Here is a 23,356-nt window from a genome sequence, read left to right on the forward strand (position 1 = left end):
TTTTAAAGTTCCCAAAAACATTATTCCTTAAGAAAATTCCTCAAAGTATTGACGTTACGTAATAAAATGAAGGTTTGGAGTACTTATTTTATTATTCTAAGGACAAATGTGATGGTAAAGTGGGGTTTGGTGAGCTGAGGCTAACTGGTAATCGAAAATGAAAGTAAAAGCTTACTGAGAGTGAATCTTTTGAAGAATGGTTATGATCCAATGATCTATCATATGTGCAGAATATTGAGTTTAAAATTTATCAAAAAAATTAAGAAAAAGTGAAGCCACCTTTTATGCCTAGAAAATATCTGTATTTAAAACCTACAGTATATCTTGTGATATTGTGATAATGATTCTATGATATCAATGTATAAGAGAAACATTGAGGTTATGACTGATGAAGAAGCAGTAATGACACTTTTTAAACCTAAAAAAGGTCGATTAAGAACTTACAGCATATTCTTTAATGTTTCAACATTTTAACTTAAGTAAAGGGTTATGATGCTAGGATCTACGAGACTCTGAAACTTTGAGGTTATAACGAATGAAGAAACAGTGAAGTTTTTTGTGTCCAAAAAAAGGTAGTTTAGAATCTACAACATAATTTGTAATGTTTGAAAAAAATGATTTTAAGTGAGAGGTTATGATCATATGATCCATATCGAAAACATTAGGGTTATAACTGATGAAAAAGCAGCGAAGATACTTTTTATCTATAGACAGAATATATATTTGGACCCTACATATACGGATATGTACCTACCTATACATCTTGTAATGTTCGAAAATTGTATTTTACGTGAGGGTTATGATCCTAGAATCTATAGCAAAAACATTGAGGCTATAATAGATGAAGAAAAAGTGAAGATACTGTTTATTTCATATACATAAACAGTGTGTTCATTTTTTCTATTTAGAATCTATAGAATATCGCCTGATGTTAGGTGAACTTAAACATTTCATTTTGCCAAATTTTTTTTCGAGAAAGCTTTTAAGTTTTCTTAGTCGCTCAAAGGTACTAAAGTAATAATATTACGTCAGACTTTTTTGTTTGAATGGTTGATCTTTTAACAAAGTCACTTTCTTGCAACATTTCTCAAATATTTCGGAGGAATGTCATAGGTCGAAAAATATATACATTTATCTCTGTTCGGGTTCTGTAGATGAGGGAACAGTATATGGTATGAGTATTTGCTGAAAATGAAGGGTAAGGAGTTTCAAGTGTTCGAACACATTCGAATGACTGCTAAAGCAAAATTATTCTTTGAACAATACTGATTAATTTTGGTGCACGTCTCTTCCAAAAAATATGCCATATGCAAAAGAGAAAAAAGTCATACCAAAAGAGTGATCCTAAACATTTGGCGTCTTTTTTGATTGACAGCCTCATTAAATGGGTCATCCAGATCAAAACTACAACCCTAACGTAGCAAAGGAGCCAAACAATGGTAGCTTGATTGAGAGTGGAAGATGCTTGAACTTTACTGTATAACTCAAGGACGTTGAGAATATGAACACGTGTTTTTTAGGTTATATATGTATACTTCAGCAACTGTCAGAAATAAACCGGTTTTAAGAATAATAAAAAGAAGAATGAGTGATATTATAAAAAATCGCCACAAAACGGAAAGTTATGTAATCCAATTATTTACAGGCAATTAAAACGATTATCCGATAATACCAAACACAGATGTGCAATGACAGAAGGAGAGAGAGAGAGAGAGAGTAAGAGAGACAGAACAAGGTACTCGAATGTGGATTGTGCTGACATGTGATGTGATAACGGAAGTGGCAATTTAATCAGCCGAGCAACACAAAACTCTTGACGGCACTTCAAAATGTATTATCTCATCTGGAATAACGAAGATGAAGCGGGAAATCACTCAAGAGCGCGCGGTGAGCAATCGTTACGAATCACATTAAGCGTTAAACCGTCATGATGGGAACTGATTAACATGATAATAAAACTGGGCAAATTGTAACAGTTGCCAACACTCAAGGATGCGAAAGGGTGCATTAATGAGTCGGGTGGAATTTTCACGATCTACTTCGCATATGAATGAGCGCAAATGGAAAAATATGAACAACAAATGAATGAGCGACTGAGTGGGACGGCGAAGGCAAGAAGCGTGGTGTATATAAACATTACATGTGTACATATATAAATAATAAACAGCTGTTTGCTTTACAAGCAGAAAATGACGGAGGGAAAAATCATAAAAAAATGTAAAGCGAAAAATAAACAAAAAAAAACGCGCAAGGACAGCGGTAATCTTGGCAAGCAAGACATGAAATATGAATTTGAGCACAAACCCTTCTCGCGCATAATAACCTACATAAATGTCATTCGGCTGGCGAGCACGACAATGAATGCAATGATCCGAAGTCAACGAATGTCCGCAAATTGCTGAGCAAATAGTGATGAGCATAATATACAAACTTACAACAACAACAAAAGAGTTATAAATGAAGCAAAAGGAAAAGAACGCAAAGGCACGAATATCAAACTAAAACAACAAACAACCACCTCAATTGCAATTTCAAGTGTCATTCTTCATTCTGTATGCACAGGGAAGGGCGGAATAGCCATCGGAGCTGATGATAACGACTTTGACTTTTGATCATTATCGCCGGCAGCCGTGGATATGCAATATTCATGCGCATATGTACATACATACATATGTGGTGTGGCTAGCAGACACCCTGATAGTGTCGCTCGACTACATAGAGTGCACGGTGCAGTCGGAAGAAAGGGGGATACAAGCAATTTCGAATTTTCAACGGTTATGCAATTTGTGGTTGATAGCACCAACTTGCACATGTTGAGTGTACATACATATGTATGAATATAATTATGTAGAACAAACATTATAGCGCGGAAGGTAAGATGGTGTGGAGGAAATAATTTTGTTGCAAAGTGTAAAAAAAAAAATATGAGAGATTAATTATAATTTTTAGTGAGTAACTGAAACTAGGACGAGACACAACTTTAAGTAGACTACATTATACAGAAAAGGTTAATTTGAAAATCTACATACATACTTATATGCATGTGTATACCTACTTATATAAATTTACATAGATGTGATATGTAAATGCGGACTCCTGACTTAAAAATTTCATATGCGATTCGATTTAAAGTTATCAGTTAAGGACTTATGGCGTGCTTTATTTTATCAAAATATGATCAGTGGGCTCATCAGACACACAAACGTGTTGACACATGACTCACCTACATTATTTATGGGCGGAAAAACTCCATAGTGGTACCATAAATTTCCAAGAAAAGTATTCTCAGCTGCATTTCAGATATGATCCATAGATCTTGACTATAACCGACGATCCAAGCTTTTCCTGACTCTTTTATTGAGAGATCACGAGTGAGTCGTGTCAAGCTGTCATTGTATTTTTGTTCAATATTGTTTGAGATTTTATCATGAAAAGATTAACACCTGAACAACGTTTACAAATCGCGCGGTTCTCCCAACTTTGTCAACATGATCGGCCTACTGAGCATTCTATTCGCAACACCATCAACCATTTTGAGGCCCAGCATTCATTATTGGTTAATATTCGACGGAATAGACCACGTACAGTACGCAGTCAAGAAGATACAGCAGAAATAGCTGAATGTGTATACGAAGTCCGTGGAAAGTCGATTCGACGCCGTTCGCAGCAACTCTGACTGGCGTTTGGAACGACTTGGCGCATTTTACGTCGAGATCTTAAATTGAAAGCGTACAAAATACAGCTGGTACAAGAACTAAAGCCGCTCAATCTTCCCAATCGACATCGGTTTGCTCTTTAGGCTCTTGAAAAGTTCCACGGAGATTCGAGGTTTTCGAGCCAAATTTTGTTCAGCGATGAGGTCCATTTCTGCCTCAATGGGTATGTAAACAAGTAAAATTGTCGTATTTGAGACGAAGAGCAACCTGAAGAGATTCAAGAGCTGGCATTTCACCAACAAAAAATAACGGTTTGGTGTAGTCTGTGATCCGGTAGAATTATCGGTTCATATTTCTTTAAAAATGATGCCGGTGAGAACGTAACCGTCAATGGCGACCGATATCGCGCCATCATAACCGACTATTTTGATGGCTGTATTTGAAGCTTCTGATCTCGGCGATATTTGATTTCAACAAGACAGCGCCACTTCCCACAAATCGCATCAATCCATAGATTTATTCAGAGAACACTTCGGTGAGTAGATAACTTTACCTTTTGGGAACCGAGATCGTGTGATATCACAAGAATTTTTCCTGTGGGGATATGTAAAGTCTAAAGTCTATGCGGGCAATCCCGCTTCGATTCAGGCCTTGGAGCAAAACATCACGCATGTCATTTGCCAGTTACCAGTCGAAATGGTCAAACGAGTCATCGACAATTGGACTCAACGTACATCTGGAATATCTGAGACGTAATGCCGGTCAAAGAATGTTCTTCCACGAATCACGAAAGAAACACAACAGATGATATCAGAGAATTAACCATATTATACTTTGCCCATACCTCTCGTTCGATAAGTTACTGCTATCGTCAACTATCGACTATTCTCACAGTCTGTAACAAGTATCAGTTAAAAACACTTTTGGGGAAATGTTATTGTGATAAGAATCATAAAAAGTTTTTTCAGAAAAGCTCTAACCTCACATATTGCTTCTTAATACTTAAGCCCCATTGCGTAGGTTGCCTTTTATATTTCGGGATTTGGCAACCCTAGTATGGCAGTTTGACAAGTCAGACATTTTTGATGTCATACATACTCAGAGCGTTTTGACATATGAGCGCTATTTGTGTTGTTTAAAGTAACTTCAAATATTCTTCGCGGCCGAAAAATGGAATTAAGGGGTTAGTAGGATAACCTTTTTTCAAAAAAATTCTTTTTTTTTACATTTTCTGTTCCCTTTTACCTTTAGAATTAATATAGAAACCCACTTTACCATTGGAAGGTTTCGAAAAAGGCCCAAAAATAATAATACTACTCTCCAAAACATGGCTTGTGAAGGCATTAAACGCCTTTGCAGTGTCGAAAAACGTTTTTCGTACAACGTTTTTTCGTACGGGCGTAAAAAGAAGTCATTCGGTGGCAAGTCAGGACTATAGTACCACTGAGGCTGAAACATAGTGCTAATCTTACCTTCGGTGACTCAAAAGGCAATGACGAAACTGATATGAACCGTCGCAACAAATTCAGAGTGTTTTGTCGATCTGTAAGGGTCTTATGATCCAGTTTTGAGGAGTTTATAGTTACCACAACATACTAACGTTCTAAGCTGTCCAAGTGAGATGATTTTTTGAATGACCTTTTAACCTAACCTAACCAAACCTGTCTAGTACCTGCGATGTTGAAAGGTTTTTCTGGACCAAAGTAAGTCACAGGATGTCTAGTGAGCTATCAGGCTTTAGGCAGGGTTAACCTTAGCTCTAGGGGTTATAACTGGGGTTTAATTTAACGGTGCACGGTAAAAAGGTAAAAAATAATACTCACACCAAAAGAAGACGAGTTTTTCTTCACTGATTTTGCGAACTCATCCCTTCGAACATTCATATTAGATGTCGGGATTAGAAATATTATGTTATGTGTAAACAGATGTGTGAATGGTTCTAAGTGCGACACTAAGATCCAATCGTTAATAGAACTCTCTGATATCACAAAGGGCGGTATATAAAACAAGCCCAAATCCTAAACTAACTACAAGAACCTATAAAAAATACGATGGAAGAGAGAGCGCCCCCAATATGACTATTTTGTTTTCATCTAATTTTGAACATATTTCTGATATTACCGAACTTGTCAAACTCGAGAAAATGAGTTATGAGTCACAAAACCAAAGTACAGCTATTTTAAAAACCTTAACGCCACTTACCCCTCATCGTCCATATTACACTTTACGTTTCCGCCACCTGTCGTTGATTGCGAGGCAAATTGGTGCACGTCGGTACCACCCGAGGTCGAAATGATAACAACATTGTTGACAGCAACACACGGCGGCGCAACACTGCAGCTCACCGTATCGCCACAAATTTCCGTTGGACGCAAATACCACTTGGTCTGGGAGCCGCTGCTGGCATAAAAATCCGTTGCAACATATTGTTCACGCGCTGGCATCACATGGTTTGCTCCAACGGTGACAATAGTTGCGGGAACTGCTTCAACAGCGTCTTTAAAACTGGCAACATTTGAGACATGCCCCGCCTCGCTTGTGGTTGTGAGCTCCAAAACAGTTGCTGGTAATGTGTCTTCCAGTGCTGTTGTTGTTGTATCGAATTCATTTACCGAAGCGCGTCCACTATCGGTGGCGGGAATGTCCTGCAGCTGAAACGATTGCTGCTGTTGTTGTTGGCTTTGTTTTTCTTGTTCTTGTTCTTGTTGCTGTTGCTGTTTTAGCTGTTCGTCTTGTAACTGTTGCTGTATGCTGGTAATTAGTATTGGACACGCCTGCTGCGACTCGTCGCACGCACAAATGCCGTTAGCAACAATGCTGCTGCCGCCGCCACCCACTTGTATCACATTGACGGTGTTACAGCGCGTGTTGGCGTTATTATTCGTATTGTTGTTGCTGTTGCTGTTATTTTCGGGCTGTGTGCCTGTGTCCAAGTCCATGTTGGAGCTCGCTTCTATTGTTGCAGACATTTTATTTGTGTTGCGTGTTGCTATCGAAAACTTATTGTGGTAGTTGATGTTGTTGTTGTTTTCGTAGCGTTTTTTGCACTTGTTGTAGCAAGTGTGTTAGCTAAAATTCTTTGCACAACAACAAATATGCGTATAAAATTATTTACAGCAATGTTGCCACACGAAACCCCACGGTCGTCGCCACAGCAAATTGGTGGTCGGGGGTAGTTTGTTTTCGCAAAAAAGCTGTGTGTTGGTGGGTGTAGAAGAGCGGGTTGCAGCTGTGTAGATAAAATTTTGTTTTGCAATCTATTGATTTTGCAACACTTCACACGATTGTGCAACAGAATGCTGCAACACTAACCACAAATGCAGTGAAAACTTATTTTTGTTGTTGGTGCAAGGGGTAAACACACGCGTGCACTTATACACTGACAGTGGTAGAGGAGACCTCACAAATTGTCGAGCACTTTGACATTGCCGCGGGAGGTAGCGGGAGTAGGAGCGAGTATTTGTATACACAATGGCAGTGTGGTACCACTGAGGTGGCCAAAAAATGTTATGTAAAAATTTATAAATATTTTTTATGCAAATTTTCTCTTCGAAAATTATGTATTTATTATTTTTTTAAACTTTTGCAAAACTTTTTTTTCAATAATTTTTCAAAACTTCTTTTTTCAAAATTTTTGAAAATTATTTTTAATTTTTTTTTAATTATTTATTAATTTTTGTATAGAGTATACTACATACGTTTTAAAAAAAATTTCCAAATTTTATTTTTTTTAAATTTTTTTTGTTTTTCAAAAATCACTCTTCACTTTAATTGACTTTGTTGTTTCGATTTAATTAAACAAATAATTTCACACTACATATTAATTTTGTACAAGAAGAATTCAATTATTTTTTCACACGCGTCTGCAGCGCTGCGCTGGCGGGCAGAGTTGCTGGTACAAACGGTTAGCCCAAAAATTCTGTCGCGTTCTTTTGTCCAACTTCGTCGCCAATATACACAGAGCTCCTTTTATTGCAAGTATCACACACTACAAATCACACCGAAGACAGGTTTAATTTTATTTTAATTTATTTCCACAAACACTGCACTTTTTCACACTTTTTTCCGCAGCAAAATGTCAAATAATTGCAAAGAAATATTTAACCGCTAACCGCCGCGCAATCGACTCGAGCGTCATATGTTAAAATCAACAAGAAACAAACTGCAAAACACAGCAAAAATTATATCTAAGCAGGCGCCAATGCAACATGTTGCAGGCAACATGCCGCCAGAACGTGTTCGACGCGCCCACAACGCCAAAACGGTATGCTGCTTGGGTGCAATAAACACAGAAGCGCACACACAAACAACACAAGCTCACTTATGTATATCAACCATGCATTTGTTTATACACGATGCTGTTCGGCTGCTCGTCAACAAACAAACAAACAACAAATAAACAAGCAAAATACACGAAGCGCGCTTTGCTTGGCTTGTTGTTGAGAGCAAAAGTTGTGCGGTTCGAAGCTTGTCGGCGTTTTGTGTTTGTGGATTGTATGCGCCACCTCCCTTTGTTGGGGGGCCGCCGTTACACAGTACCTTCGTACAATCCACAAACTTTGCTTCGAACCTGTTGGAGCAATTTGGAGCTTATTTTTGCTTGTGTTGTTTTACTGCACGTGTGTGTGTGTTTGCAGAGGTGTAACTAGCGTTGCACGCCTATAAATATGCAGAGAAAATTCTAACGCTCGTAGGCGGATTGAGGCGAATACAGTGAAGGCAAAGTGAAGAAGCTTTTTAAACTAATAAAAATAATTTTAATCTTTGATAATTAATTAAGTACATTTATTTAGTGAGTGGTAATTGAAAAATATTAATGAAAATTTAAATTTTCGAAGCAATGAGTTGTATGAAAAATTATGTTAATTAAATTTTTAAAATTAATATTAAGTTAATGATATTTTATTATCAAATTAATTATACTAATAAAATAAAGTTGAATAAAAATAAAATTCTGTCTTAATTTTGAAACAGGAAAAAATTAAATATACTAAAATAAATACAAAAATTAATGAAGATAATTTAGAAATAATATATAATAGTTATTTAGAATATTTGTAAATGAAAATAATTTATTAAATAAGAAAAAATAATAATTATTATATATTTAATTAAGAAAATTAAATTGATGATTATAATTTAAAAATAAATATAAGTTGGTTAAAAAATAAATGAAAATAATTAGTAATAATTATTAAACACTAAGTAAGAAAAAATAATAATAATTATACTTTAGGTAAGAAAATTAAATTAAGTAATATATGTACATACATATGTATGTACATAGTTCAGAAATAAAAAAGTTGTTAAAAATACAAAAGGAAATAATTTATAAAAAATATTAAGCATTCGGTAAGATAAAATAATAATAATTTTAATTCAATTAAGAAAATTAAATTAATTAATGTACTTTAGAAATAAATAAGTTGTTAGATATATAAATGAAAATAATTTATAAAAAATAATGAGGCATTAAGTAGTAAAAAATAATAATAATTTTAATTTAATTAAGAATGTCAAATAAATTAATATACTTTAGAAATAAATAAGTTGTTTGAAATATAAATGAAAATAATTTGTAAAAAATTTTAGGCATTAGGTAAGAAAAAATAATAATAATTATAATTTAATTAAGAAAATTAAATTAATTAATATACTTTAGAAATAAAGGAATTGTTTAAAATATAAATGGAAATAATTTGTAACCATTAAGTAAGAAAAAATTATAATAATTATAATTTAATTAAGAAAATTAAATTAATTAATATACTTTAGAAATAAAGGAATTGTTTAAAATATAAATGGAAATAATTTGTAACCATTAAGTAAGAAAAAATTATAATAATTATATTCCGAATGTCATTCAGAAATAAATAAGTTGATTAAAAATTAAATTATTTAGTTTATAAAAATTACCTATTAACAATTAAGTCATATATTTTTTACAAAAAAAAAATTTGATTAATATTTTAGTAAGAAAATAATATACAAAAACCTAGAACCATTGTTAAAAAAAAATATTTTCAGTTTAAAATGGAAATTAAAAAAAAAACATTAAAATTAAATAAAATTAACAAGAAAAAGTTAACTTTATTTTACGATTTAAGACGAAGAGCAACCTGAAGAGATTCAAGAGCTGCCATTTCATCCAGAAAAAAAAACCGTTTGGTGTTGTTTGTGGGACGATGGAATCATCGGTCCATATTTCTTCAAAAATGATGCCCGTGAGAACGAAATCGTCAATGGCGACCGTTATCGCGCGATGATGAGCGACTATTTAACGCCTGAGATTGAAGCTCGCGATCTCGGCAACATTTGGTTTCAACAAGACGGCACCACTTCCTATACATTGCATCAATCAAAGGATTCATTGAAGGAATACTTTGGTGAGCAGATAATTTTACGTTTTGGGCCGGTCGATTGGCCACCAAGATCGTGTGATATCACACCCTTAGAGTTTTCCTGTGGGGATATGTAAAGTTTAAAGTCAGACAATCCCGCTTCGATTCAGGCCTTAGAGCAAAACATCACACCAAAAAGTCAAACGTTCGTTGACTTATAAAACCGACCCCGTATTCGAAGTTTTTATCAGCATTGCTAATTAGTTCTAAAATAAACCTCAATACAGCTGGCTGTAGCTAATGAAAGTGTTGTTAAGCATTTCATTCTAAAGTGAACCAGCAAAGTGGAATGTTCTAAAAGTCTAAGTTGTGCAAAGAATAGAACAAAAATACTAGAAATAATAACATCAAAACTTCACAGACCAACAACATACTCTAACTTTGCCATGTTCATAATTAGAGCTTTAATTTTAGTATCGGTTTTATTTGCGTTCGAAACAAATGAATTTGTGCAGGGGAGATGGTGGCTTTCATATTTGCCGCCGAGTCATTTAAAATTTTACGAGGCCGCTATGAAGTTGAGCTTGAATAATACATCGACAGCTGTAAATGCAAATTCCGCAACAATTAAACCAGCTGTGGCTGCAACAACCAGTGTTTCAACCGTTCCGGCAAATATATCAGGTAAATCAAAGAACTCTATGAAATATTATCTCTAGAGCTTTCAAGTTGCATCCCCATTTCACACTTATAGAGCTCGCAATGGCTGCAGCACTTTCAGCTTCCGTTCCAAACATCGCCACCACTTTGCGTCCATCAGAAGACCAGCCAATAGCAGATTCTCTAAATAACTTGGCAGCACTCACGTCCTCAACTGGGAATTACTACATTTTTAACTATTTTTTCTCTAAAAATGATACCGTTGAGGCAAACGCTGAGAACGCACCGGTTGATAAAGAATATACAAACGAGAAAGTGGATAATAATGTGCAATACAGGTTAGTACTTTTTTTAGCCGAAAGAGCCGAAACCCTACTCATAATCTCAGCCTCTGGTGCATCTTTCAATATAGTTTCGGTTACGAAATATACATATACACATCTCCTTTTGAGGGTAGAAACCTTTCGACCTTACCTGCATGCGTCTCTAACTTTGGACCTTTCTGTCTGAGTTCCATCGATATGACTTGAATAGTCTGAGGGTTCTAATTCCAACATCATAATTGAGATGAAAATCGATTATTTCTATCACTCTGGTAACCCTATCAAACCATTATACTATCGTACACCGAAGAAGGCTCTCAAAATGGCAATATGACCAGAGCAGAATAAAACCAAAATCGGTAACATTCAAAATATATTCTTTGAAACGGGATGTGTAAAAGATAACATAGCGGCATATTTATGGACCGGGATACCAAACTCAATATAGCAATGAGCAGTTGCCTCACATACTTTTAAGCTGATGATCCAAATACTTCGCCATCGACAGAATCAATCTTGACATATTGAGGTAACGAGTTATTTTTATAATAGAAGTCACTCTTTAGAATTGACGAAATGAATTGGCAATACTTAAGGCGAACAATATTTGGAAGACTAGCCAACTTCTTGCAACGAGCGATTGAGGAGATACATGGCTCAGTAGATACTGCAGATCAGTATACGACTGGATGGGGTTAGGCTTCAAATCCCCGATTTCAAAGTCTCTAAAATACTCCTTTTTACATTAGAGGTCTTCGGCCGCGCTTTAAAAAGAAAACCATAACCGATCCAACACTGTGAAATAATTGGTTCTTTCGCTTAGAACTCGTTTTTGAGTTAGGCGATTTTAATTTTGTGTCTATGTGTTCTTCCTACCCTAAGTTATTAACTCTTCATTATTTTTCTTATTTTTCAGCATCCAACCAGACTGTGACAACGTTAGCACAAGCGGTGCCTACTTGGTGCGTGTAGCGTTATACAGTCATCGCCCTTTCATGGTCTATTGTCAAGTTATGGATGACGATGACCACGGCTGGTTGGTAATACAGCAACGTGACTTCGACGATCCACCAATCGACTTCAATCGCACCTGGGCAGATTATCGTGCGGGTTTCGGTGTTATAGATGGCAGTTATTGGTTGGGTCTGGAGAAGATTTGGGCCATAACACACAGCATGTTGCATGAGTTGGCCATTTTATTGCTAGATTTTGATAACAACTTTCGTTGGTATCGCTACGACGCCTTCAGCATTGCGGATGAGGAACAAAACTACACTTTGAATTTGTTGGGCCAAAATGGTGGATCGGCAGGTAATAGTTTGGAAGAGAGCAAGGGACAAAAGTTCAGCACCTACGACAGGGATAATGAGGGAAAGTGTGCGGAGAAAATGCAAGCTGGTTGGTGGTATAAGGATTGCGAAGTCGGGTAACCGAATATATGTATATTTTATTAAACTTTGTTTGCAAAAATTTTTCTTTCTTCTAGAAATCTTAACAGCCCGTTCTCTAAGCAAATGACGGCCAACTATGAGGGTGTTATGTGGCCGACGCTTTATAGGGATAAGCCGTTAAGCACCGTGAAAATGATGGTGCGCGCAAGGAAGTACAATGGCAATTAAGCTATAGAGTATAAAACAAGAAATATTTTTACTTATTCTGTTACTAACTCCAATAAATAACTCCTTAAATCGATTAAATCGAGAAAAAAGTAACACCGTTCAATAAAGTTCACAGACCTTTCTAGAAAAGTACTTTTATGCTGCCGACCTTTTAGCAGATCTAATACTATTTGAGAAAGTAAGTGTTGTCAAAAGTTTCATTGAGCTTTGTAGCATCTCAATTTAATTAAGAGAGAGCCTTCTTCTGAGCGAAGCTCGTTCAAGCATTCAAATATACTTCAGAAAGATCAATAGACGTTGAGGTGAGAGTCCAAGACTTCAATTATTGCTAAACAAGAAAACGGAAGCTACAATAATTTTCTAAAATAAAAAAATAATCCGCATAAGAACTTGATTTTGTCGGACAGTTTGTATGGCAACTATAAGATATAGTGATCCGATATCGACAGTTCCGACAAATGATCAGTATCAATTGGGTAGAAAAAAAATCAGCAAAATATCTGATCGATATCTCACTCCATCGATTTCAATTATATATAGACATGCATATAGTATGGATTACTCAACTCAGCTTGTCACACTGACCATTATATGTATATATATGTATATGGATATTTTATACAGTTTCTGACGTTCTCTTACATACTTCGTGGTTAACTTAACATACTCTGTTGAGGGTATAAAAAAAAGTGATTAGGTGAGTTTGTTGATTTTTCTTCGAAACTCTTTTGCACCTTCGAAGAAATTCACAAATGATTTTCTCAGGGATAATCAAACGAGTATTCTTTTCATGGAGAGATTTGAACTAATTGCTCGGATAAATAGGATTAAAGTGTCGAAAACTTCGAACACAAATCGGTGTATTTCTGGAAATGTAAAAACAAATCCCTCCGCAGCGGGCCATAGAATAAGTGCTCAGTAGGGATGGAAAAGGTAGAGGTTGGAGATTGTGTTTCGAATTATTGAAGGCACAAGTGAAGCAACACTTAACTATTTTCAGGGATTTAGCTAACTATAAAGTTTAAAATTTAAAGCCTGATATCAAATGCAAGAGAATACTTTCCGGAAATCACAAAAAAATAATTCAGCAATTCAAGATGTCATACTGTATAGCAGTATCCACTGAGGCACGGATTTCCTTCATCAGCAATTATTCATAGCAAAAGTCTTTCACAGGTTGGTGGTTTAGTTCTACGAACTCCCGTGTTTTCATTTTATTTGATTTTACAAAGTCGCAGATTCCAGCAGAATTCTACATCTTTAAATTTTAATAAGTGCTGCAGTTACTCTTGAAGAAGGACGATTAAATATCGTATCTAAACTTAAAAAACGTTCTTTAATGAGGAATTATCTGGGTTTTTGGCCTAAAATGCATGAGTCTGGTAGCTTGGTCTATAAATATCAGCATATCTCTTACAAATTTACTTATAGAACCTACGGGCATAGCTCGGTGGGTAATGGTGGTTGGGCAAACACCGACTACACGATCCCACTTCTCAACTAGGAAAGAAGGTTCAAAGTAAATATTGAGACAGATGGCTGGCGTAAAGGTATGCTAGCTACGCGTAACACAATAAACATCTATACGGATGACTCGAAAATGGACGATGAAGTTGGTGTGGAAATATACTGTCCAGAATTAGGCATAAGGCAGCCTTTTAAGTTGCCGAACCACTGCAGTATATTTCCAACTAAGGCCTTTGCTATCGCGAAATCCGCGGAGCTGGCCTCTAATTCACCTGCTGTCAAATCCAGACTGAAAATCTACGCAGGCAGCCAAGCAGCAACCTCGGACCGCATATCGGTCAGAAGTGTCTTGGGAAGCAGGCAGCAGTGAAAAGTGTTGCCAGAACTAAACAACTTCACTTTTATTCTGTGACATGTCACAATGGCTTTGAGAGCAGTGAAATAGTGGACGAGATTGCCAAGAGTGATGTGCGGCTAAGATCTGAAACGTCAACTTTGGGAAACCTATGCATTTCTATACGACGAACTTGACAGCAGCAGAGTAAACAAAATCAAAAGTAGATGGAACGAGCTACCTGAGTGCAAAACTGCAAAAGTCATTTGTCAAACGGTAAGTCGGTAGTACACAAAATTCCTATTTGGCACTCGATAGAAGAGATTATAGGAAAATGATGGGAATACTGACTGGTCACTGTCTAAAGGCGACACACGCCCGCAAGATGGGCTGACCGATCAAGAAGACTTCAGGAAATGTCTAGAGGAGGACACCAGGAAAATAATGGAGAATCCCTTGTGAACTTATCCCGCATTGACAAAACTAGGCTGTAGGCATCTGGGGTCCATACAGTACGATATAGCAGAGGATGTATCGATAGTGAGGCCACAGAGCCTGTTAAAATTCGCGTCAAGCACAGGCATCCTAAGCGGTGACTACTCCTCTTCAACTTAGCAAGTGAGCTCCATCTGATATCGCAAATGATCAAACTGGTCTATGCGAGGCTTATTGGCCTACCACATTAACCTAACCTAATCTACGTAAGTATTTTAGGTACTTTTGGTATTGGTAATCCAAATGGTACAGTACATCGCGCTTTTAAGAAAACTTAAGGCAGACCACTTCAAGCCTTCCCATTAGACTTTGAATTCTAGCTAAGCAGCTTAAAAATGAGACTTCTTTCTCTGGAGCATAGAAAAGAAATGAGTTTCGATCAAAAAATGTCCATTGAAGTCAAATTGAATTCTTCTTCAGCGCGTTAATGGTGATGAACACATTTGGTTGAAAAGTTCATTGTCTCACCGCAGCACAGCAAAACAATTAACGAATTGAAAGCAACCGCTTGCTGTTGTTGTGCTCGTACTCTGCGGTGGAAGACGCAATTGGCGAGCGATGCTTTACGATGCTTTGTGTTCCTATTTTGCCTAATGGGTATACATTTCATTTTCGCCAACGACGAGACAAAGCAAATACGAAAAAAGGACGACAGCAAAAATACACGGAGAAGGTAAATCGTGTGCTGTGTACATGTGACAGTCCATTCAAATAGGTCTTTTTTTTACATGCTGTCTTCCCCCCTCCCCACATGCGTATGAGTCGGTGCTGCAAATTGGAATGGCTGAAAAATATGCAGAATCCCGGGTAGTAGTTGTGGGTTTGTGAGGCAGTAAAGCGGCCGGGCAGTTAGCCGTTGAGCGACGAGTTAAAGTTGTAGTGCTTTCGAATGAAAATCGTTTCGAGTTGTTTACCTGGAAGATAACGGCCAGAGTGGGCGTAGAGTGGCCCTGGAAACTGCAATTATATTATTGCTTTAGTGGGCTCGTACTTCTGTAGATACTCTTACATACATGCTTGTATGTGGATGTTATGCGTCAGTGCACAATGTTTGCTCATTCGGATGCACAGAGCTGCATGTCTGAGTGCTCGAATATGGGCAAGTTGGATAGTTTGTTAAATTGTGGATAAGAGAGCGCGTGATGTACTAACTTTTTGGGTTAAATTTGCTTTAAAACAGAAGTAAGGAAGGATGGATATTTTGAAAGTAAAATATAATAAATCTTAAGAGCCTTACATTTATCAGCAAAGGATAAAGCTTTACCTTGCCAACCCTCGTATGTTTTCACGAAATCTATATTTTTCGTAAATTTTTTTATAAGGAAAACATAATTAATCTCTGAATCAATGTAAGTTTCTTAAGCACTTGTTAGTCAATCTACGAGGCAGTGTTAGGGAGCATGAAGATTTCGGTTTATATTTTTGGGAGAGCTTTGTAAGTTAAGGTTTTGAAAGTTTATGAACAGAAATAATGACGTTATCAAGAGACAAAGAAAATTTTCCAAAATTGGCGGCCAAAATTACAAAAAAAGGATTCAACCAATCGTATAAAACCAAAGGTTATTAGATTCAGTATCTTATTACCTCCTCTGTGAACCTAAAAAGTTCTTGGAAACAAAATTCTAAACTATTTTTTTAGTAAATTGAAGTTAGGTTTTTTGCACTTTTTTTTTCAAATCTAAAAATACTTTGATTTTCACGTTTTTTTCGGGTTTTTTTAGGTTCACATAGAAGAAGGACTAATGAAAATTAATTATCCATTGGATTTTTTTGTTTCAGACAAAAATTTCGACCTACAATTTTTCCGCCATTTGGACACTTCAATTGCGCGGTGGTGCACAAAAGTAGATGAAAGTGGGCTGTATTTCGATATTTTTAATTTTAAAAATGTTTTTGCAAGTTTAAATATGTAGTAAAATGATGTAAAAATTTCATTACATTTGCTTGTTTTTTCTATCCTAAAAAAATCACGAAAAACTGCCTTTTTAGGCCTCCTAAAGCAGGCTCCCCTTAATGGATAGATTTTGCAAAAATCCATATACTACTGTGGGCAAAAAATACGAAAACTTTTTAATTTAAATTACGCGTGAAAACCCATTCGACGAAATATATTTTTTCTAGGTTGATATGACTGTCAGTGACAAGTGTGCCAAATATCACATCAAAATAATTATTAGTGCTTAGTTTACACTTGTCTTTCTGAAGTACATAAAGGGCTTTCGGTGATCTTTATGATGAGTGAAATTATTCAACAAAGATGTTTCTTACTGGTATCCTTAGAATATCGGAAGGATCAATGAAAACCGTTTTGAAATATCATTTCGGCCTAAGAAAAGTAAAAGCTTGATTGATTCCAAAATCACAAAATTTATGTTATGCTTACGACTCAGAAACAGACGAGCAATTGGCCGAATATCATGGCAAAGGTTGAGCCAAAACCGAAAGAATCACATCAAGGCAGGTCAAAAATCAAGGCTATGTTGACAGTTTTCTTCTATTATCGAAGTGTGGTGAACTCCGAATTCCTTCCAATTGACCACTCTGTCAACAAGGAATACTATTTGAATGTTGTGCAGCGTTTGCGAGAAGCTGTTCGTAAAAAACCGGATAACTTGATATCGATAATTTGGGCTTGGGTAACGTATTAGATCTATTAAAAATAAATTCATTATTTTCCCAATATACAAATGGCTTCAGTAATCTGTGTCTCACTATATGGCGCTAGAAAGATTAAGTTTTTTTCTCCAAAAAATTTCTCCGACAGTTTTATAATTTTCTGACTCATTTGAGCCAAATTTTCTTCAACGAAACTGCAAATTAGGTGGCTGATATGAAAATGCAAAACAAAAAAAACAGTTTGGAGCCATTTATCTAATGTGGAATACAAAAGGAAACTTATCACATGGTTTAGCGCCGAAAACTCTCAAATCTCGATCGTGATCGAATCACGATAAGACGGCGCAAACTGAGGCTAAACCAGAAGATATCTTCAGGCAGGTTTTGATATGTGTTTGTTTGGATCGTATAATATAAGCTGCTGCAGAATTCTTAAGTCGAATCTGTGCTGTCAACAATTGGACCGTCTGAAGTAAACAATAGTTGGATTCCATGAGCACAAAGTCATATCGAAAGTGACTCGCCAGAAGCTTCTGGATTTTAGTTCTCACGTTTTTTGCATGCCCCTTATATAATATTTCAGACCTGACATCAAGTGCTTACTACCAGTCCTTGTATGTATATGGCGAATGAGTTTGTAGGTCAAAAATTCGCCTCTAGTTAAGCTTGTAAATTCGACTGAAAGAACGCCACGAGAATGGCATTATGAAATTACCTTCAAAATGATAATTTATTTAACTATGTTAAATAAAGGTCATACGTAGTCCAGTAGGCTAATAAGCAGCACAGTTTGACCAGACCAGTTTGGTCCTTTGCGTTACCAGATGAAGTTCCATAATGGAGTCCCTGAGGAGTAGTGTTTCTTAAGAATGCCAGCGCTTGATGGCAATTTCAATACACTCTGTGGCCTTAACATAGATACTTCTTCCAATATCTCACATTTGGGGTCCTCAAATGTTTGAGGCGTATTTCTGTCGAAGCGAGACAAGAGATGCTCCTATTTCGCTGGTGCCTTTCTCTTGCCCTCGATGCCTTTGTCACCTGGCACCCAGGAGAAGTAAATTTGCTTACAATTGGCGACATACTCCACTGCTGGCCTGCTTTCCAAGAAACTTTTAGCCGATATGCTAAACGAGGTTGAAACTTTGATTGCTGCTTGGCAGTCCACGAAATAAATATTCCACATGAAATTTGAAGTTTATGTGTTTTCTCTTAAAAAAAAAAGTAGGGAACCTCGAAATGAATCGCCCTTTATATTCATTAACAAATCTAAAACGAACGTATCTCAGCAGCATGAGAAAGATTCTGCAACTAACAGAGGTTGGCAATGTTTTATGATTTCTACTAGAAAAGATATATCCAAATTATTGATCTTTTAGCAAGCTGTTCAAAGATAAGGAGAATCGTAACCATTTATTCCCGATACCAATTTTATAACTTTCTCTATCACGTCGAGTACTTCTGGTATCGCCATCGTACTACAATAAAAGCAACGTATCTTAGACCAAATTCAGCGAATGTATACAATATATTATACATTTGTATGTAGGTATTTAGTGAAGTACCTAGTAGGCTAAATACAAATGGCCTTTACCTCTGCACACGTGTCCGTGCATTAGAGAGATTCGCCAATGTTACTCAGCCAAGGACTTGTCCAAAGAAATAACATCAAAACTTTAGAAAAACACAGGCACACACATACATATACACACATAGACATTCCACCATATGTAACGGTATCGCCGTAACTATTTCGCTGCCAACTTTTGTGGCAACTAAATTTAAGTAACAGTGGGCCATAACACATTACCGACGCTTCACGCCCACAATGAGTTGCAGGCTCTCAAGGATATCGTTGCCGGCCGTGAGAAGTAGAAAGAAGAAGAAGCAGCCTAGCAGTTGAGCAACAGGAAGGTCAGCTCGACTGCCGGCTAGTCTCTTCACCAGAACTCTTTCCGTTTGCCGTGTTCCACTTTCATATTTTTCTAACTTTTTCTAACTAGTTTTTTTGCGATTTTCGTTATTGTTGTTTTTGTCATTCATATATTTTGCCTTCCTAAATGACCAACGGAGTGAGTAAGAAGTCCGAAGGCGTGGAGTAATTTCGTTCGAAATTGCATTGCTTAGCAGCCTTTGCTGCATTCGCTGTTGTTGTTGTTGGTGTTGCCTCATTTGCACATAAATTGTGATTTCCATTTGGTTTTCATTTCGGTTTATTTAAGTGTAACCTTTTTAACTCTGCAGTTTGGCAAATTTTCAGATCCTCGCTTGTTAGTGAGTTGCATTAGTTGATATATTCCATATGTTGTTGCTATTGTTGCTTGTAAAGGGCTTGGTTATGCATGCAATTATTTTTGTATATGACCTCGAACTACTATCACTGTTGTTTACATTTTTATTATAAAATATTTTTTATGCAAATTCATAGAAATGTGTTTGACCAGGGTTGCCATATTTTGTAACGAATATTTAATAAATATATTTTTGTACTGATCAGGGTGGTCATATGTCAAAAAAATAAATTGATTAAAATAGAATTAGATGGTGCTTTTATATAGAAAGTTAATATAGTTCATTGCTATAAAATTAATTTCTGACCAGGGTTGCCATATTTTAGTAAATATATAAATTTATAAAATAAAAATACAAGTAAATGTTGCTTCTTTAAAAAAGTTAATGCAATGCAATGTCATATAAATAAATTTTTGAACAGGGTTGCCATTTTTAAAAAAATATTTAAGCACAATAAAAAAAAATATATAGTGTTTCTATAAAAAAATTAATGCAGTACATTGCCATACAAATAATTTTTTGACAAGGGTTGCCATATTTTGGAAAAAAAAATTAAACTATAAAATGAAAATTATGGTGCTTCTATGAGGAGGTTTATTATAAATAAATTTATGTATGTACGTAAACACATACATAAGTAAGTAAGTAAAAAATTTAAGAATTGCCAATTAATTTGCAGGCCACGATTCTTTATAAAATACTGTTTTTAAAATTTCGATCAGTTCTATCATAATTTGAAATGTTAACAATACATATGTACATATGTATAAAAAGGACAGAATTATATTTTTGACCATGGTTGCCATATTTAAAAAAAAATAATCTCATTAAATTTCGAATATATGGTGCATTTGTAAAAAGTATTAATACAGCAGTTTGCAGTCACATATATGAAAATACATTTTTAGAGTTGCCAATTATTTTTTTTGCAAACATTTCTGATAAATATTTTGTGACAAGTTTTTTGCTTAGAAATATCATACTTTGTATTGGAAAAATTGTATATAAAAGAAGTAAGAAGCAGAGAAAGAGGAAGACCTCCACACTCCATTGGAGCGATCAGGTGAAAAAGGACCTGGTCGCACTTGGTATCTCAAATTGGTGCCAAATAATGAAAATAAGAAACGACTGGCGATCTGTTTTAATCAGCTATAACCACGTAAGCAGTGTCTACGCCAGTAAAGAAGAAGATATTGAATCTCAAGTTGTAAAATCAATTGTCCTTTTTTCCTCCCCCTGCGGGTACGGGGGGACCCCTCCGGGTTCGAGGGGAAACCGAATATACCCGCGGTAAGGCATGCCTGTCGTAAGAGGCGACTAACATCCTGGCCACCAGTCCAGGGCTGTATGGAAGCTCAGCTGGTCGTAGCTTCGGATACAAGGTCAATACCAAAGACTTTAACCTGGTACCCCTGGAGTTCGCTCCAGTCTGCTCATTGGGTTTGTCCCTTTGTGGAGACTCGTGGTGGCTGTGGTTAAAACCCAAATCGCGGGAAGAACTGACTTTGTCAGTCGAATGTGGAGTTGCATTGCAACCGGGAGCCGGACCCAAAGTACGGCAGAGGTTTTAGATGGGCCTCGAGCCCTACCAAGGTGGTTAGTGTGTCCATGCCACACTGCCGATTGGTACTGAAAATCGTTAACCAATTTTCAGGGCGCTGATCGACGCATTGTATTGATCCGTTGTGCTTTTGAGCACCGTGGAGTTAAGCTGTCGCCAGCAGGATCCCACGTTAAACACTATCACATTGTTGTCCTTTTTTCCAAGGGCTGGTTGATTTCATCACATTTGGTCACCTTAAGCAATACAAGAATGTATCTGTGGACGCCCTTGGATCAACGTAAATGTCGTGAATTTGCTGATTTTGTCTTGAAACCACTTGAAAACGATAACGATTTTTTTAAGAAAGTCCTCTCCGATGAGACATACTTTCATCTGAGTGATACGACAAATAAACAAAACTGGTGAACATTCACCCAAATTGACAGTTTGGTGTGGCTTTTGGACTGGTGGAATCATCGGTCCATACTTCTTTCGAAATGAAGCTGGTGACCCCATAACTGCCAGGGGAGAGCGTTATAGATCGATATCGATATAGATCGCTGATAACCAACTATTTATGGTCGCAATTGGAAATGACAACATCTGATTCCAACAAGTTGGGGCTACGTGCAACACAACAACCTACAACAACCGTATTATTGCGAGAACATTTTGGAGATTCGATTATTTCAAGAAATTGTGACATTGAATGGCCTCCGAGATGTTGTGATTTAACACCATTAGACTACTTCTTGTGCGGTTATTTGTAGTCATTGGTCTTTAACAATAAACCAGGCTCTCCTCAAGCTTTAGAAGCCAATACTGAACGTGCTTTCATGACATATGAATTAATTTAGTGAAAAAGTACTTGAAAATTGTGTTCATTGAATTTCTTCTGGCAAAGGAAGTCGTGCATGTCATTTGAATGATGTTATCTTCAAAACTTAAGTGAATAGATGGTACTACTTAAATCAAAAGAATTGATTTACTTTAGATAAAATAAGATAAATACCCATTTAACACCACCATATTGAGAAATTTCCATATCCTGCTAGTTGCTAATGAGACGATGTGATCTTTATTTGGAAACATGGTTCCAAGAGGCTTATCCTACGACTACAGACAGTCAATTACCAGGCGTTTTGGAATTTCAAGCTCCCTGTCGCAGAACCGGCAATTTGCACTAGAAACTAATCGCATGTTATGTAAATGCTTCTTGAGCTGACAGTGACCGCTGTGGAATGCGACAAGTAGCCTGTGTTTGCCCCTAGGGATGTTGATATTTAAACCTGCTGCGGTTGTAACTACCCATTAGCAACTAGACATGGCGCATGCTTGGAATTGTTATCAATACCTCTCTGTCTCTATATTCCTTCTTTCCTGCGGAGCAGCTTTAAGTGCCACTTGGCTGTCTGTCGGGTATACGTTCATTGCGACAGTTGCGTTGAAGGTTTATCTCTATGCACTGACTTATGGCAAAGAGCTCTGTTTGAAATATGGTCTGAAAACTTGCCATAGTCATGGAGAGTTTGATGTGTTGTGCTGCGATTCCTGCATCAATTCCGTTTCGAGAAGTCGGTGTATCACTTGATTGTACTATCCTTAAGCAGTAGCTCGAGAGTGTAATCATTCGATTCAGCCTTACTGCCAAGGGTAAGCTTGAACTTCTTGGTGAAGCTTACCATTTTGGTATTGCGGTCCCTTGGGAAAAGAGCCAATGGTTTTACTTGTGTTTCCTTAACAAATAGTTTGTTTTGGTTTGAAAAGAAATCTTATTGGAAACCCCGGTATATTATTAAATATTTTTAGAAAATTTTATAATTTGGTTGTGAAAATTTTGAGAAGAAATAAAAATAAGCACATTTTAATTGTAGAGAACTAAAATGGAAAACTTTCCTGAACAAATTTTTGCTCAGTAATTGGAAGGTAGAAGAGGCTTCGTTATGAAAAACTCCCGAAAAATTCGTCCTTGCATGTAGCTGTGTGTATAAAGGTCTAATAGTACTTATG

General features: G+C 36.4%; 2 protein-coding genes across 2 annotated transcripts in view; one reads left to right on the forward strand and one right to left on the reverse strand.

Moving 5' to 3' along the window:
* Positions 1–23,356, reverse strand: part of LOC120776533 — a 324,462-nt gene that overhangs the window by 144,178 nt on the left and 156,928 nt on the right. The window lies entirely within an intron of this gene.
* LOC120776532 (fibrinogen-like protein 1) lies at positions 10,174–12,708 on the forward strand. Its single transcript, XM_040107265.1, has 4 exons — positions 10,174–10,681; positions 10,752–10,995; positions 11,897–12,406; positions 12,467–12,708. Exons 1-4 carry the CDS (start codon positions 10,444–10,446, stop codon positions 12,597–12,599), a joined length of 1,125 nt encoding a protein of 374 aa, XP_039963199.1. The 5' UTR covers positions 10,174–10,443; the 3' UTR covers positions 12,600–12,708.

This window comes from Bactrocera tryoni, chromosome 5 (assembly GCF_016617805.1).
Source record: "Bactrocera tryoni isolate S06 chromosome 5, CSIRO_BtryS06_freeze2, whole genome shotgun sequence".
Classification (NCBI taxonomy): Eukaryota; Metazoa; Arthropoda; class Insecta; order Diptera; family Tephritidae; genus Bactrocera; species Bactrocera tryoni.